This window comes from Phascolarctos cinereus, unplaced genomic scaffold (assembly GCF_003287225.1).
Source record: "Phascolarctos cinereus isolate Bilbo 61053 unplaced genomic scaffold, phaCin_HiC Scaffold_9;HRSCAF=440, whole genome shotgun sequence".
Taxonomy (NCBI): domain Eukaryota; kingdom Metazoa; phylum Chordata; class Mammalia; order Diprotodontia; family Phascolarctidae; genus Phascolarctos; species Phascolarctos cinereus.
The window spans coordinates 200,778,012-200,793,215 of record NW_027556402.1 but is presented as its reverse complement, the minus strand read 5'-3'; the positions used below and the strand labels follow the sequence as shown (position 1 = coordinate 200,793,215).

The 15,204-nt window shown below is 42.5% G+C and overlaps 1 protein-coding gene across 1 annotated transcript in view; it reads left to right on the top strand.

Moving 5' to 3' along the window:
- UVSSA (UV stimulated scaffold protein A) overlaps positions 1–15,204 on the top strand; it is a 101,895-nt gene that overhangs the window by 61,629 nt on the left and 25,062 nt on the right. Inside the window, exons 9-10 of the mRNA XM_020992249.2 lie at positions 8,256–8,433; positions 10,135–10,290. Of these exons, the coding sequence (XP_020847908.1) occupies positions 8,256–8,433; positions 10,135–10,290 (334 nt within the window). The remainder of the gene's footprint in view (positions 1–8,255; positions 8,434–10,134; positions 10,291–15,204) is intronic.

Here is a 15,204-nt window from a genome sequence, read left to right as displayed (position 1 = left end):
TAGGCTCTGGCCCATTCCTGGAAGGCTTCCCCTCTTCTCTTTCACCTCTTGGAATCCCTGGCTCCCCTGGGACCTCAAGTGTCCTTTTCTATCCCTGGCCTTTCCTCATCCCCCCAATTATTGGCATTTCCCCTCTCAAGATTATATTTATTTTGTTTATGTTTTAAATTTAGTTATCTTTATACAATTATCCCTTCCACATTGTGGGGGTCAAGGGTGCAAGTGATCTGGAAAATTCGTGTAAAAATTTTTGGCTTTCCCTTTGTACCAGAGAAGTCTGCATTTTTTCTTTTTCTTTTATGGGGTGTTTACAGTACCTCATTGTAAAATTTGGGTTAGGTGTTTGGCCGTAAGCTCTATGTTGTATGCCGGCCTTCATGTGTCATCTGTGGCTTCTGCAAAACTCCCCCAAAATTCCTATTTAATTTCTTATGCCAACCTGCAATACATTGAAACTGCAATGGGCAAAGTCTCAATGATAGCTGTAGTTGTTTTTCCTCAGTAGAATTAAAGCATTTTAAGGGCAGAGACTGTGCCTCACCCAAAGCCTGGCACACAGTGGGCTTGGTATGTGTCTGCTTAATAAATGCTCATTTAATTGAATTGAGTCAGTAATAAATTGCATTATCTTGGATTTGGCCCAAAGTTCTAACCAACTGAGACCTTATTGGAGCCTGACTTATTCATTGTGTTAGGTCATTAAGCATTCCAGCTATGCCTTTATCCAAGTTATTAACAAAATTGTTAAAGGGCGCAGAACCAAGCAGAAACCCTTGAGTTCCTCCTCTAGAGACTTCCTTCATGTTAACACGGGACCCTTAATAACTACTCTTGGGATCCAGATGACCACCCTGCTCTCAGTCCATCCAACTCTGGACCACCTAGCCCCTGTGCTCTATTGTGTCTACAGGAATAGTCCAATAGTACAGGAGAAGGCTGTGTCGTATGTTTTGATAAAATCCAGGTAAACAACATCTACAACATCTCCCTTGAGAGTAGCCAGTCTAGTATTGGTGTCAAGAGGAAAAAAAAAAGAAATGATGTTATTCTGGCCAGCGCAACCTGCTACTGATAGAGTTCTGCTGGCCACTGTGACCTGCTTTACCTCTTTTACACGGTCACTGACTATCCCCTCAAATGACACGTTCTAGAATTTTCGTGGAAAGGAATGGAAATCAGATTGTCTGGCCTGTAATCTGCACACTCCCTCCTTGTCCCTTTTCCCAAAATTAGGGCATCTTCCTTTCCCTCATCCTGTGGTGCTTAACTCCTGTGTTCTCTGCATCTTTCAGAGATCAGGGACAGCGGCTCAGCAGTTATTTCAGAGCCCTGCCACACAGGCCATTGTGATCTGGCCATTTCAACTCCTCAGGGCCAGTGAGGTGCTGGTCCTGCTGGTCTGGGGTACCTATCCCCTGCTAATCATGTTTATTCTGCCCTTTCCTCACCAAAGAGCATTGTCCCTGGCAGAGAAATGGAAGCAAAGTAAAGGTCAAGCAGCTCAAATTTTGCTGAGTGCCTCTTGTCCTAGGTGCCCGACTGGGTGCTAAGTGCTGTGGTGGAGACAGGAGAAGTACAATGTTGTCCCAACACTTAAGGAACTTATCGTTTTAGGGTGACGAGTGGGGCAAGAACTGGAAGGAACAGACTGTAACAGGACAGAGACAAACTGGAGGAGCAGGGTGCCCATTATGCAGCCTAGGCTTTTGAGTCTCCATGGCTGATATTGACTTGACCACTCTGTAGAATACATTAAGCCAATAATAATCATAGCTCACATCTCTCTAGAGCTTAGGGGAAGTAGATAGATTACTGGGCCTGGAGCTAGGAAGACCTGAATTCAAATCCAATCTCATCTACTTCCTAGCTGTGTGGTTCAGATCTGCTTGCCTCAGTTTCCTCCTCTGTAAAATAGGGATAAAAGTAGCACCTACTTCCAAGTGTTGTTTTGGAGCTCAAATGAGATAATAATGATAAAGAACTTAGCTCAGTGCCTGACACATAGTAGATATTTCATGCATGCTTGTTTCCTTCCTTGTGAGGTGGTTAGTAAATGAGAATGTTAATACTATGTTTGATTCTAATAGCGTCCTATTTTTTTATCATTTTCTGGGGTTTTACAAAGGGCCCTCTTCACAACCACTTTGTGAAGTAGCAGCATAAGCATTGTCACTCCCATTTTGTGGATGAAGAGCCTGAGACTCAAATTAAGTGACCTGAGCTGGGATTTGAACTCAGTCTGTGACTCTGTCTGATGCTTTTGTACTAGACCTCACTGCCTCTGATTTGAATTGACTTGAATGGAGTTGAATGCGAACAGCTCATGTTTCTGTTGGCTCTTACCATTTATAAAGCACTTTCAAAGCTGGGTAAAGCCTTTATTGAGGGTAATTGTGTTTTGGGGGTGTCTGTGCCTCTTAACTAATTCCTATAGGGAATTCCCTTTGTGGAAATGGATTTCCCTGCTGCAGCTCAGCAGCTGGTGTCTGACTTCGAGTCATGGTCTCATATTTAGGTCATTTGGCCTCTGTGAGCCCTGACTCCTCTGGATTCAGGCTAGCCTTCTTTCTTTCTTTCTTTCTTTCTTTCTTTCTTTCTTTCTTTCTTTCTTTCTTTCTTTCTTTCTTTCTTTCTTTCTTTCTTTCTTTCTTTCTTTCTTCTTCTTTCTTTCTTTCTTTCTTCTTTCTTTCTTTCTTTCTTCTTCTTTCTTCTTCTTCCTTCCTTCCTTCTTCCTTCCTTCTTCCTTCCTCCTTCCTTCTTCCTTCTTCCTTCCTTCCTTCCTTCCTTCCTTCCTTCCTTCCTTCCTTCCTTCCTTCCTTCCTTCCTTCCTTCCTTCCTTCTTGGCAATTGGGGTTAAGTGACTTGCCCACAGTCACACGGCTAGCAAGTGTCAAGCATTTGGTCTGAGGTCAGATTTGAACTCAGGTCCTCCTGACTTCAGGGCCAGTGCTCTATCCACTGTGCCCCCTAGTTGCCCCTCTAGCCTTCTTTCCATTGCTCCATGCTGCCTTTCAGTGCTGATAGTGCTAGTAATGATATTTGTAATTGACATTTGTAATAGAGTTTACAAAGTACTTCACATAATCTCATTTTATCCTTACCCTGTGAGGGAATTACTGCAAGTATGTTTATCACCATCTTGCAGGTAAGTAAAATGAGGCCGATGAAACTGATGTGACTTAACCAAAGTCACTGGTGGGTGTCAGAACAAATTTATCAACCAGTCAATCAGTCATTCAGTCAACAAGAATTCCTCAAGCCCTTTCCCGGAGTCAGGGCCTGAAGATACAAAAACAGAAATGAAAGGCCCTAACCTCAGTGAGCTGCAGTGCTGTTGGATGGGGAGATGCAACGTCCATATATTTGGAGAGGGACAGGGAAAAAATGCATGCATTTCACATACATTCCAAATGTATGTGAAATAAATGCAAGAGGATTTGAGGGGGAGGGCACCAGCAGCTGGGATCAGAAAGGCTTCAGGTGGAAGGAGGCATTTGAGTTGAGTTTTTAAGGTAGCAATGGATTCTGAGAGGCAGAGACGAGGAAGGAGGGCATTCCAGGTATGTGTCACAGCCAGTGCAAAGACTTAGAGATGGGACATGGATGATTGTGTGTGAGGAGCCATAAGAAGACCAGTGTGCCTGGACTGTAGAGTGTTGGAGTCATGTGTAACATTGGTTAAGAGACAGCTTTTGGCTGAAATAAACCACTGAATACTCAATAGCCCTGATTTATGATATTACTGTGGAAAAATCAGTGCAATGAATTTTAATCCCCTTTTGTTAAAGGTGCCTCATGTCCCATGCAGGTCTTCATGAAGGAGAGGTTGAATCTTGAAATAAAATCATCATTGGAGCATAACAGTATCAAAAAGTCTGGTAATCATAGCATAAGTCTTCGGATAATTGCTTTGATTTTTTTTTTTCTCCGTGCCCCTCGTTTGATGACCATTGTTGGCCTCAAGAACACTTCAGGATGCTGAAAACCATTTCTGGGAGATGTGATCATGTTTGTAGAGATGGCCTTTCATCCCTTTGATGAGTCACCAGTGTCCTTCCTTCTAAGGTTGGCAGTGTTGGCTGTGTTGGCATTCTCTTCTGAGGTCCCTACCAGATCTCACAGGATTCTTACTGGATTAGGAGTCAGAGGATGTGCATGCTTGTCCCTCGTGACTGTGGCCAAGTCCCTTCCCCTCTCAGTTTCAACCACTGTAAAATGAGGGAGTTGAACCTCCAGTGACCCTTCTGACTGAATCTCCTGATCTTTCTCATCAGTGAGCACATAGGAAAGATCTGCTTATGTCCAGTGCTGAGGCCAGCGCCTTCTAGGGTGAGTTAAAAAGCCCCAGCCTCTGCCTGGCCCTGCCCTGGCTTCCAGAGGCCCCCTGTACCGCCCCCCCCCCCCCCCCCCCCCCCGTGAAGGGATGTTGCAGAAAGGCTCCAAAGCACCCGGGGACCTGCATGACTTTAAAAATATTTTTTAAAATACAGTTGGTTATCTTTCCCCAGCAGGGATAGATTGCTTTACATTGGAGTTCATAAAAGGTACCACCCAAACTCCATAGTATATATGGCCCTTTGGGTGAGTTGCAGTTCATAACATTAGTTTATATTCTGTCACCGTATTTTCAATTAAACTTAGGTGAATCTGAAGTCGTTAGATTTAGGCTAAATCCACACAGCTGAAGAAACCTGGGCTCTTTTTCTTTCTCATTTCTTTCTCTGAATTTTCACTGAGGGGCTTTTATCTTCCCCTTAATCCCACCATTTCTGTCAGGACATAATCTCTTTCTCAAATTTACATTTTAATTACAAGGCCAGCTGAACTAGGTAAAATCAATAATGTCCGCATTCAGCAGCCTAACTTTCAGCTGAAACCCCAGCCTCTCTATTTCCTCCTATCGATTTATCTCTTGAACACTGTCTGCTTTATTGCTTCAGGCAAATAGGAGCCATTTGGTCAATTTAAACAAAAAAGGGGATTTGGACATTTTTATGATTCTTTCTAAAAGCAACTCTGGGAGTACAGTTGAGCCAAGCCACTGTACTTGTATTTGCCGGGAGGCAAGAAGCAGTTGAAATTCCTTGATTTGGGTGTTTGTAACCATCCCATTTTGTTTCTTGTTTTACCAAGAGCCCATTATTCTTTCTGAAAATGAATGTTCTTGGTGTCTGAGGAATGCTGTCTGCTTTAGGGACTTTTACTTTAAAAGTATGTCAGTGAGATTGATTTTCTACAACAATGTTAAAATGGGAGGCTTTTTTTTTAAACACTGTTAGTATTTACCCTTCTTTAACACGCTTACCCATCTTTTTAATGGCTTGAAACAACAAATCAATGAAAAATATATTTCATTCTTGTAACTCTTAGGAATTCTTGTATTGATCTTTTAGTTGTGATTGTATCTATCTAAATGTCACATTGTTCACTTATCAGTCTTGCCCTTCCTCAGTGGGGGTGAGTGAGGGGGTGTGTGTGCGCGTGTGTGCACGAGCTCTTGTACATGTATGTCATTGTCAATAAGTGGGTTTGCCCCTGAAATTGTGCAAGAAATTGGAAATTTGAGCATTGTTTTGGATGATGCTTTTGGACAGAGATTCTCCCTGTCTATCTTTTGAATCCATACCAAAAAACACATTTTAGAAAGATCATTTCTTTACATTCCTTTTCACATGGTAAGGTGTAGTGCTTAGGGGCTCCTGAGCTCCAGTGATCCTTGTAAGTGTACGTCTCCTCCCCTTGTACCTGTTCCCTCTGAACTGACCCACAATCAGAATAATTATCCTGACTCCTCACTTGAGGAAAAAAAATGTTATAGGGCATTTCATAAGAACAGATTTCGTTATAAGGGATTTTAATAACAGAATTGAGATTTACTAAAAAGATTTCTGAATCATATTGTTTTAATTTAGCTTTCTTTTGATGACTGAGTCTTAGAGGGGGAAAACCTTTGCTAACATAGCTGAGCAACATAAATAACTCTTACCAAAGGGGAAGTAGGGGGAAAAAAGTCTCATTTTTGAAATATCCCCCTGGCTGAACATAGGCATGTCTGCTCTGAGGTGTCTGTTCCTTTGACTGTGAGCCTGATTGCTCTGACATTCTTAGAGGCTGGATTTCTGACTCATTAAGCTTGCTATTTTCCCACTTTTATACTTTTTATGTTGGCAAGATATCTATCTTTAACAGGATTTAGTTGGGGTAAAATGATCATAAAAAATGAGTATTATTTTCTCATTCAGGACTTTAAGAATTGTCTTTCTGTTGCAAGATAATGGTAGGATCTGGGACTGGAAGAGATCTTAAGAGATTATCTGGTATGACTTCCTTATTTTATGGGGCTACAAATTAGGCTCAGAAGTTAAGTGACTTGCTTAACATCATACTGGTTGTAGACTGTAAGAAGCAGAGGGAGGACTGGCACCCAGGCACTCTTTTTAAAAAAATTTTTTAATTTTTAGTCAATTGGGGTTAAGTGACCTCCCCAGGGTCACACCGCTAGTAAGTGTCAAGTGTTTGGTCTGAGGCCGGATTTGAACTCAGGTCCTCCTGATTGCAGGGCCGGTGCTCTATCCACACACCCAGGCACTCTTAATCCAAGCCCAATGCTGTTTCCTGGGATGATGATCATTGTGTTTGTTGGGAAGTTCTTTTCATTTTTAAAAAGTCTAGTTCTAGTTCTAGTTTAAAAAGTTCTGAGTGTTCCCAAAGTCTCATTGGCACTGAAGCAGAACTCAGCTGTCAGTTATCTAGGGGTCCAGGTTTTAAGTGTTGTGAATTATCGAGACTTATCGCATCACCCACTTTGAGGGGGGGGTGTATGCACTTTTTATTACTCCTCTGGCTGTAAGAACATTCACCATAAGAACATCCATAATGTGAGTAAGGGGGCTTGTGGGTCACAACTCAGCTGAGGACAGTGTAGTTTCTGTATAGGATATGGGGCCAAGAAGGGGTGGCTTGGAACCAGCAGGCCTACTTGTGTGATCTTCACCTCCCAGAGCTTATGAGGATGGGCTAGATGAGATGATCACTAGGATTATCAATGTATATGATAGAAGGTAGGTACCTCCCTCTAGGGCTGTTGTGTGAACTACATGGAGTAATGTGTGTAACGTATTTTTGAACGCTTAATGTTCTGTATGTAAATGCAGTGTTATTTTCCTTAAACTGTTAGCTTAACTGGTGGTTTTTGGGATTCAGTGGATTAATTTACCTGAGATCTCTGTTCCCCAAAGTGAGTATCCTTAAGAACTATCAACGTATACGGTCCTCTCTTGTCACCTATCAGTTATTTTTCAGCCCTTCTGGTATCTGCACTGGAGAGGTCAGGGGATGTGGGTCTAGCTGTAAACTAAAAGGTACAGAGAAAGATAGATTTGGGGGTATGAGGCTTAACCAATTACTATGCTGCTGTTTCTTTGTGTGGGCTTTGAGGGGGACAGTCTCAGCCTCTTTTGATATTTCTACTAAAACTCGGGAGATGGAGCATGATGTTTGGGGAAGGTAAGTCTGCTTTATTCCTTCTTTATTATAGTTTAAATCAAGGTATTGCTGAATTATTTTTGTAGACAAGTTAATTTCATTTGGATTTTATCTTATCGGTTTTCCACTGTCTACATATTTAAATTCTTGTCTCAACCTGTATAACAGAATGTTGTAGAACAGAAATGTACCATTTCTTTTTAGTCTGCCTCTGGATTGGGCTAATTTAACAACTTGCTTCAGTGAGTAATCTAAGAGTTGGTCTTGGGGTGGTGGGTCACTTTGATGGTTCTCTTTTGTCCTAGCTTGGCTGTTCAGTTGGAAAGAATCAATTTTCCTTTTCAGAATTAAGTATTTGGGAACTGTGTATTTAGTTAGAGAGCCCCAAGGCCCTTGAGAGGGTGGCTCAAAAAACAGAGTGGATTTAGAATGCTAATCGTTTTGCTCCTTCCTTTTTCAGGAAGAGTAGCAAATAAGGGGAAGTTGTGTTATTCTAAAGGTTATTTAAACTGAGAAACAATGTGATTTAGCAAATGGAGAGTGAGCCTCACAGATCTGGAAGACATCTCTTACTAACTGCCTTACTTTTTGGCTGTGAGACTTTGGCCAGGCCTTAATCCCACTATCCTTTTGTTCCTCTGCTCCTATAGTGGGAGCATGTCAGCCCGTTTCAGTTTCTGACCAAATAGAGAATCCAGAGGATTTCAGTGACAAATTGTGAAACACCTTGACCTGTGAAGATACCACTAACAGACACTTCTTTGTTCTAGGGCTAGAGCCCCTGTTACATCTGTCAGCCCCAAGGAAAGGAGGAGGAATGAAGTCAGTAGGTCTCAGCTCATCTGCTAAGCCAAGACCCAGTGAAGAAGAATTGGACCCAACCTGTGCTGCAGCTACCCTGAGGGTGCTCCGAGATAGGCTCCCCACGTTCTCTCCTCTGTCCAGCAGGTCTCTTTCTAGACTTTGTGTTCCTCCAGAAATGCTGTGCCCATGGGCCTTGCTGCACAGACTGATCCCTAAGGCTACCAAATAATTGAGGTGCCTTTCTGGCACTGTGTTGTTTGGAACTCTAGGCTTTAACGACCAGTCTGGCTTATTCTTTAGTTAAGCCTTCATGAATGGTTCACATTTTATAGGAAGAGAAGATTGGGTGGGGGGGCTGGGAGGGATTGCCCCTCTGTTCAGCTATCTGAAGGGATTTCTTGTGGAAGAGAATAGATTTGTTCTAGAGGGCAGGACTGGGGACAGTGGGAGGATGTTACTGGGATGCAGGAGGTGCAGGTTTTAGCTCAATATAAATAATTATAATAATAAGCAAAGCTATCTAATGCTAGGATAGGCTTAAGCCCAATTCCAGAGGAACAGAGTACCCACACTTTGTGGAATGGAGTAGCCCAAGAGGTAGTGAGTTTCCCAATGCTGGAGGTCTTCAAACAGAGGCTGGATGACTAATTATTGGAGATGTTGTAGAAGAGATTCATCAGTTGGACATGAGATTGAATTAGGTAATTTATATGGACCATTCCAACCTTGAAAGTCTATGAATATATTATTCATATCTTTACAGGGTCACAGGATGATTTTGTAATTGTAAAAATGGCCTCTGGGCCATGGTGGGAGGGGTAGAAGATGGGTGGCTGGAGAAGGAAGGAGGGGGGAAAGAAGGAAGGATGTGAAAGCCATAGCAGACCATCATGGAAAAAGAATATTCTTTTCTATGGTAAAGATTTTCCAGGACTGCTCTGGCTATATTAGGTTTTAAAAGAATAAAGATGGACATTTTATTTTCAAGAGCATTTTGTTATGTTTATTGATGAAAAGTAATAATGGATTTTCACAACTGGCCAAATATTTTCAAAAGGTATATAGAGCGTATTTGCAAAGTAGTCTTTTAAAAATTATGGATTTAAGGAATCATTACTTTCTGAAGTAGATAAACCAATTCTTTTTTCTCCAAGTTGCCTTTTTGAGAGAGCACTACTGAATTTAGAGCCAGACTTATGTGACCTTGGGCAAATCCCTTCTTTCTCTCAGCTTCAGTTTCCTCACCTATAAAATGAGGGGTTGGCAGGACTGAGGTCTTCTCAAGCTCTAAATCCCATGATCTTGGGCTAGCCTTCTTGGGTCAGTGGAAAAAAAAATACAGAGCTGAGTGTTCTTCATGGTTACCGTTCTGCCTGGGGCTCCTCCTGATTAAGATGTGAGGCACGGGCCCTCATTGAACCATACTTGAGTGGAGGTGCCCATCTCCAAGGTGGGCTTGTACTGGATGTTCTATGTCTAATTCAGGAGCTTCTCATCTGAAATTAGGAAGAGTTCCCTGTCTGTTTACCTAAGCAGCCAAAGACAGGAGACATGCCCATGAATAAGATCTCACATTTCTGACTTTCCCTGTAACAAATAGTTTCTGGCACAAATAGGAAGCAGAAGAATTATCATTCCCTATTTTACAGTAGAAAGGACTGTAGTTCACAAAGGGAAATAACTTTAAATAACTTCCTCATGGCCACAAAGTTAGGAAGTGTCAGCTAGGAAGTGGGGCCTTCAGGCTCCACCCAAGTCCATTGCTCTTCCCAGGAAGCTATGTGGCCTCTCTCAGGAGGCCCTTGTTAACTGTCTTTCATCATTGGCTTTTCCTGTGATTTCTAGTGTATCTGGAAGTGCCCCAGCAGCTTCTCTGGGAGAGGCTGACGACAGCAAGGAAAGGAAGCTTGCAGAAGAGCGAGCAAGAGCACCTGTGATGCCATTTGGGATGGACCTTTACTACTGGGGAAAGGAGCAGCCGACTGCCGGGAAGATCCTTAAGTGAGTACCTGTGTCTGTGTGGGCCCCAGAAGAGGAGAAGTGACTCTCTTCCCAGCTGCTGGGATTCTTCTGTGCCATCTAGCTACGGGCCTACCTCACTTCTCCCTTTTGCTTTTTGTTATTGTTGTTGTTTGTTTCTATAGCAGAATTTATGTTTTTATAAAGAAATTTTTATTGATATCTTTTGTTTTGATATCACCAAATGTATCCATCCTCCTTTTTTCCTCTTAGAGAACTGCCCTTTATAAAAAAGAATGGGGGAAAAGCAGTTGAGCAGAACTAACCCATGCATTAAAAAAGCCTGACATTATCTGTTGTGATCCTCTGCCTCTGCAAGAAAGGGAAGGAGGTGCCTTCTCTTATGTCTTCTTTGAGATCAAGCTTGGTCATGATAATTTTACAACATTCAGTTTTGGTTATTTTTGTTATTACTGATCTTTCCATGAGTACTATGACTGTTCTTGTATATGTAGGGCTTCTTTGTCTTTGACTTTGCTCCTTGGGGTCTATGTCTAGTAGTGTTTCTGCTAGCTCAAAGGTATGTACAGCAAAGTGACTTTTTTTGTTTCATTCCAAATTATTTTCGAGATCAGTTGGAACAAGGTACAGCTCCGTGCTCAGTGCATTAGTGTCCCTGTCTTCCCACAGCCCTTCCAACACTGACCATTTTAATCTTTGTCATCTATACAATCTAATGTGTGATATGAAACTGTTGAGATTTTTAAATTTTGATTTATCTTTAGTCTTTATTTTTACTGTTAGTGACCTGGAGCTTTTTTTTCATATTGTAATAGCTTGAATTTCTTCTTTTGAGAACTACCTTTCCATGTTCTTTGACCAATTTTCTATTAGGGAATAGTTCTGTTTCTTACATGTCTGTGACAATTCCCCACATATCATGGACAGTAGACCTTTGCCAAAGATACTTGCTGTGCTATTTTTTCTTAGTTAGCTGCTTTTTTCTAGTCTAGCTGCTTTGATTTTGTTCATATAAACACTTTTCAATATTCTGTATTAAAAATTGTCCATGTTGTCTTCATTGATCACCTCTGTTCCTCATTTAATTAAGAATTCTTTCTCTGTCCATAGGTGCACAAGGTACCTCCTTCTCTTCTCTTCTAATTCTTTTATGATGTGTCCTTTTATATTTAGGCCATGTGTCCATTTGAACCTTATTGTTCAATATATGGTGCAGAATGTTTGTCTAAACCTAATTTCTTCCAAACCGCTTTCCAGTCTTTGAAATAGTTTTTGTCAGAGAGGAAGTCGTTGCTTCGGTAGTCTTCTATGAGTGGTTATGAAACAGGAGGCAATAGTTTGAAAAAATGAAATATATGATTGGAAATGGTAATGTTGACGAGCATGGTATTATGTTGCAAAAGGTACAGGATTTGGAATCAGCCTCCCTGGACTCCCCGGAATCATTGCTTTGCCACTTACTGGCTGTGTGACCTTGGATAGGTCATTGATCCTCAGAGCCCTCATCTTTAGAAGCAGGAGGTTGGACCATCATGATGTCATAGATCATTTCTGGCTCTGATATTCTCTGATCCTATGATTTATACAGCTTTCTAAGTGCCCTGTAATGATGACCATAGTTGGTAGGGGCCCAGGGAACTGCCTGATGACTCACTTCTGTCACCTCCTTTTCCAGATGGAGACCTTGGGTGTCCTTTCTATCCATTTCTCTTTAGGGAACAGCAGTAGCTACAGTACCACCAGTACTTCCCTTTCCTATTATTAGTGCCCAATCAGCCTGATGATACCCTTAAGAGAGCTTAAGAAACAATAATGAGATAATTAACTATGAACATTGTTCAGAGTTAACCATTAAATTGGTTTTAAAACCCTTTTTTCCTTTGCTTTCTTCCTGGAAGGCTATATCATATAGGAGAAAGAACTAGTCTGAGTTTTGCCACTAATTGGCTGTGTGACCTTGGGCAAATGATTTCTTCCCTTGGCTTCAGTCTGCTCATCTACAATCAACAGACTAGGTGATCCCTGAGCCCCTGCTGGTTCTAATGTTCCATGGATAGCCTTCTTCTACCTCCTGGACGTCCTTCCGTGGCTGCTTTTGCTGCCTCTTTTCCTCATGTCTCTGTAGGAGTTGCAGAGTGAGAAAAAGCAGTCTGATTTCTACAGCAAGTTTTTTGCTTCCTGTTTAGTCAGAGACCTGTAGTTGAATCACCTTTTAAGTGTCATTTGTAATATTAGAACTGGAAGATGGTGAGAGGTCACCTGTGACATCCCCCGACCTTCAGGGTGGACTATCCTTGTCTGTCATTTCAGTAGACAATTGACCCTCTTCTTAAAAATCTCCTAAAAGGGACTGACACTCCAGCCTCCCTGGTCCTTCAACTTGGCAGTCTTCGCTGAAATGTGACAATACCAACGTTCCTCAGACTCCCCTTGGAAGGCCTCTCTGTTCTGCTCATCAGTACGCTGGGAGAAGATAAACCTTGTGTTCATAGCTCCCACGTGTGCAGCATTTCTAGTTCACATCACATCGAGCAGACGCCCCATTTGGTCTCCACAGTACCCTGGTGTGGAGGAGGCTGTCAGCTCCCTTATCCCTCGCCTCTCCATTCAGCTCCTCTCACATCTGTCCTCTTCAGTCACATGACCACCAGCTCAGTCACTTCATGTCTGGGCCATTGAAACAGCCGTTTGCTTGGATTCACTGCCTCACATCTCCCAGTCCCATCTGTCCTGCACGTCTTCCTAAAGTGTGGGTCTAACCATGACGATCCCCTGCTCAGGGCATTCTAGTGGCTTCTTGTTACCCTGGGATCAAATATAAGTTGCTCTGTCTGGCATTTCAAGTTCTTCACAACTTGGCCATGGCCTGTCTTTGCAGCATTTTAACCCATTGCTCCCCTTCACAGGCTCCATGAGAGCAGCTGTACTGGCTCACTTGCTGTTTCTCACACGTGGTGCTCATCTCCCATCTCCATGTCTTTGCACTGGCTGTGCTGCATGCCTGGAATGTTCATGACATCTGTCCATTTCTTCTTACCCTCTGCCTCATAGAATCCTGGCTGCTGCTGCTTCTTTTTTTTTTTTTTTTTTTTGGTGAGACAGTTGGGGTTGGCTTGCCCAGAGTCACACAGCTAGTGAGTGTTTATGTGTCTGAGGCCGGATTTGAACTCGGGTCCTCCTGACTCCAGGGCTGGTGCTCTATCCACTGCGCCACTTAGCTGCCCCAAATCCTGGCTTCTTTAAGAGTCAGCCCAAGGCCACCGCCTGCAGGAGACTCGTGCTGGTCTCTGTAGCTGTTGGGCCTTCCATCTCTTCTTGATTATATGTGCACTTGTGTGTATATGTTCTCTTCCATGTTAGAATGCAAGCTCTGTGAAAGCAGGGGCTGTTTTGGCTTTTCCTTGTACCCCCAGTGCCTAGGTAATGCCCAGTCCGCAGTGACCGCTTAATAAGCACTTGTTGATGAGAGTTTACAGATGAAGATACTAAGCTCAGAGAGGTCACATGTGCCCTCATGTCACACAGGAAGTTAGTAACAGATCAAGACTTGAACCCAGTTCTTCAGACTGGCTCAAAGTCTAATTATCTTTCCACTATGGCCCATTGTCCAGGTGCCAGTGTCACTGATGTCTGGTGGGAATGTTGTGTCAACACATTGCCAATTGTAGAAATTTTGAGCCAGGCACATAACCTCACTTCTGTTCTATTTTCATTTTTCTAATAACTGGAGCGATTTCCAAAGTGTTCGCAAGTTCCAAACCAGTGCAGTATTGTCTGATTTTATACTAAGTTATTTAATTTGCTCCATAAATTAGATATAGAGCAAATATACTTCTATTGTGATTAAAGCTAAGGGTTTTTGCTTAGGGCCTAAGGGAAGATGATCTGAGAGAGACTTTGTTGGGATTTTTAAAAAAGTGTGTGTGTGGCCAAAATTTTCTGATCTGACTGTGCCACACGTATATTGCATGTTCTTTCCTGTGAAATTTCTGCCCTGTGTGCATTTCCCAAAGGTCCTTTGGAGGCACCTCTTATTACAAGATAATGAACCTAAGAATTGCTATGCTGTAGCATACACTCTGCTAATGTTAAATAGCTGGAACCAGAAGCTGCCATTTCCAAGTAGCATCAGTGTATGGGCTGGTACTAAACCTTTTTAGTGTTGTTTTAGCATTTGTTTATGGAAAACTATGGGGGAGCTTACATAGGTCACTAGGAAAAGAGCAGAGCAGCCGACCTATCAGGTAGAGAGAGATACACCTCTGTCCCACCATTGTGAGTGTATACAATTCAGTAAACATTTATTAAGTGTCTCCTATGTGCTGAGCACTGAGGAATCAAAAAGTGGCAAAAAGTCCCTGCCCTCAAGGAACTTACAATCGAATGGGTACCTCCCCCAGCCCCACTAATGGCACAGAATAGTGTTCTTTGTCATTTACATCTGTGTAATATGAATGCGTGTGTTACTTTCCTGCCCGGCCATATCTCATGCTACTTTCTTTCAAGTACTTTCTGTTCTAACCAAATCCGATTGCCCTCCATCTCATGTTTCTTAAACTCTTTCCTCACTCATTGTTGGAATGGACTCCCTCCTCCCCCAATTTCTCTCTCAGCACCCTGCCCTTCCCCCAGTGTCCTATCTCTATTTAAGCTCCTCCTTCCTCCTAGTTTCCACTCACACACCATCCCCCAGATGCCCTTCCCCCACCCCTGGTTCCTCGGATCCCTTTGCTTGGAGACCTGATTTTGCAATCGATTTTGCCCCCTCGTTGTCACAGTCACCTGTGCCCATGCCTTCCCCTTGGACTGCAAGGAGAGCCTGTTGGGATGAGAGTTTCTACGTGCCTATAGCAAGGCACAGAACTTCATACACAACTGGCACTTATAAGTGTTTTTTGAATGAATGGTATTTGTATTTTTATGAATATAAATCTG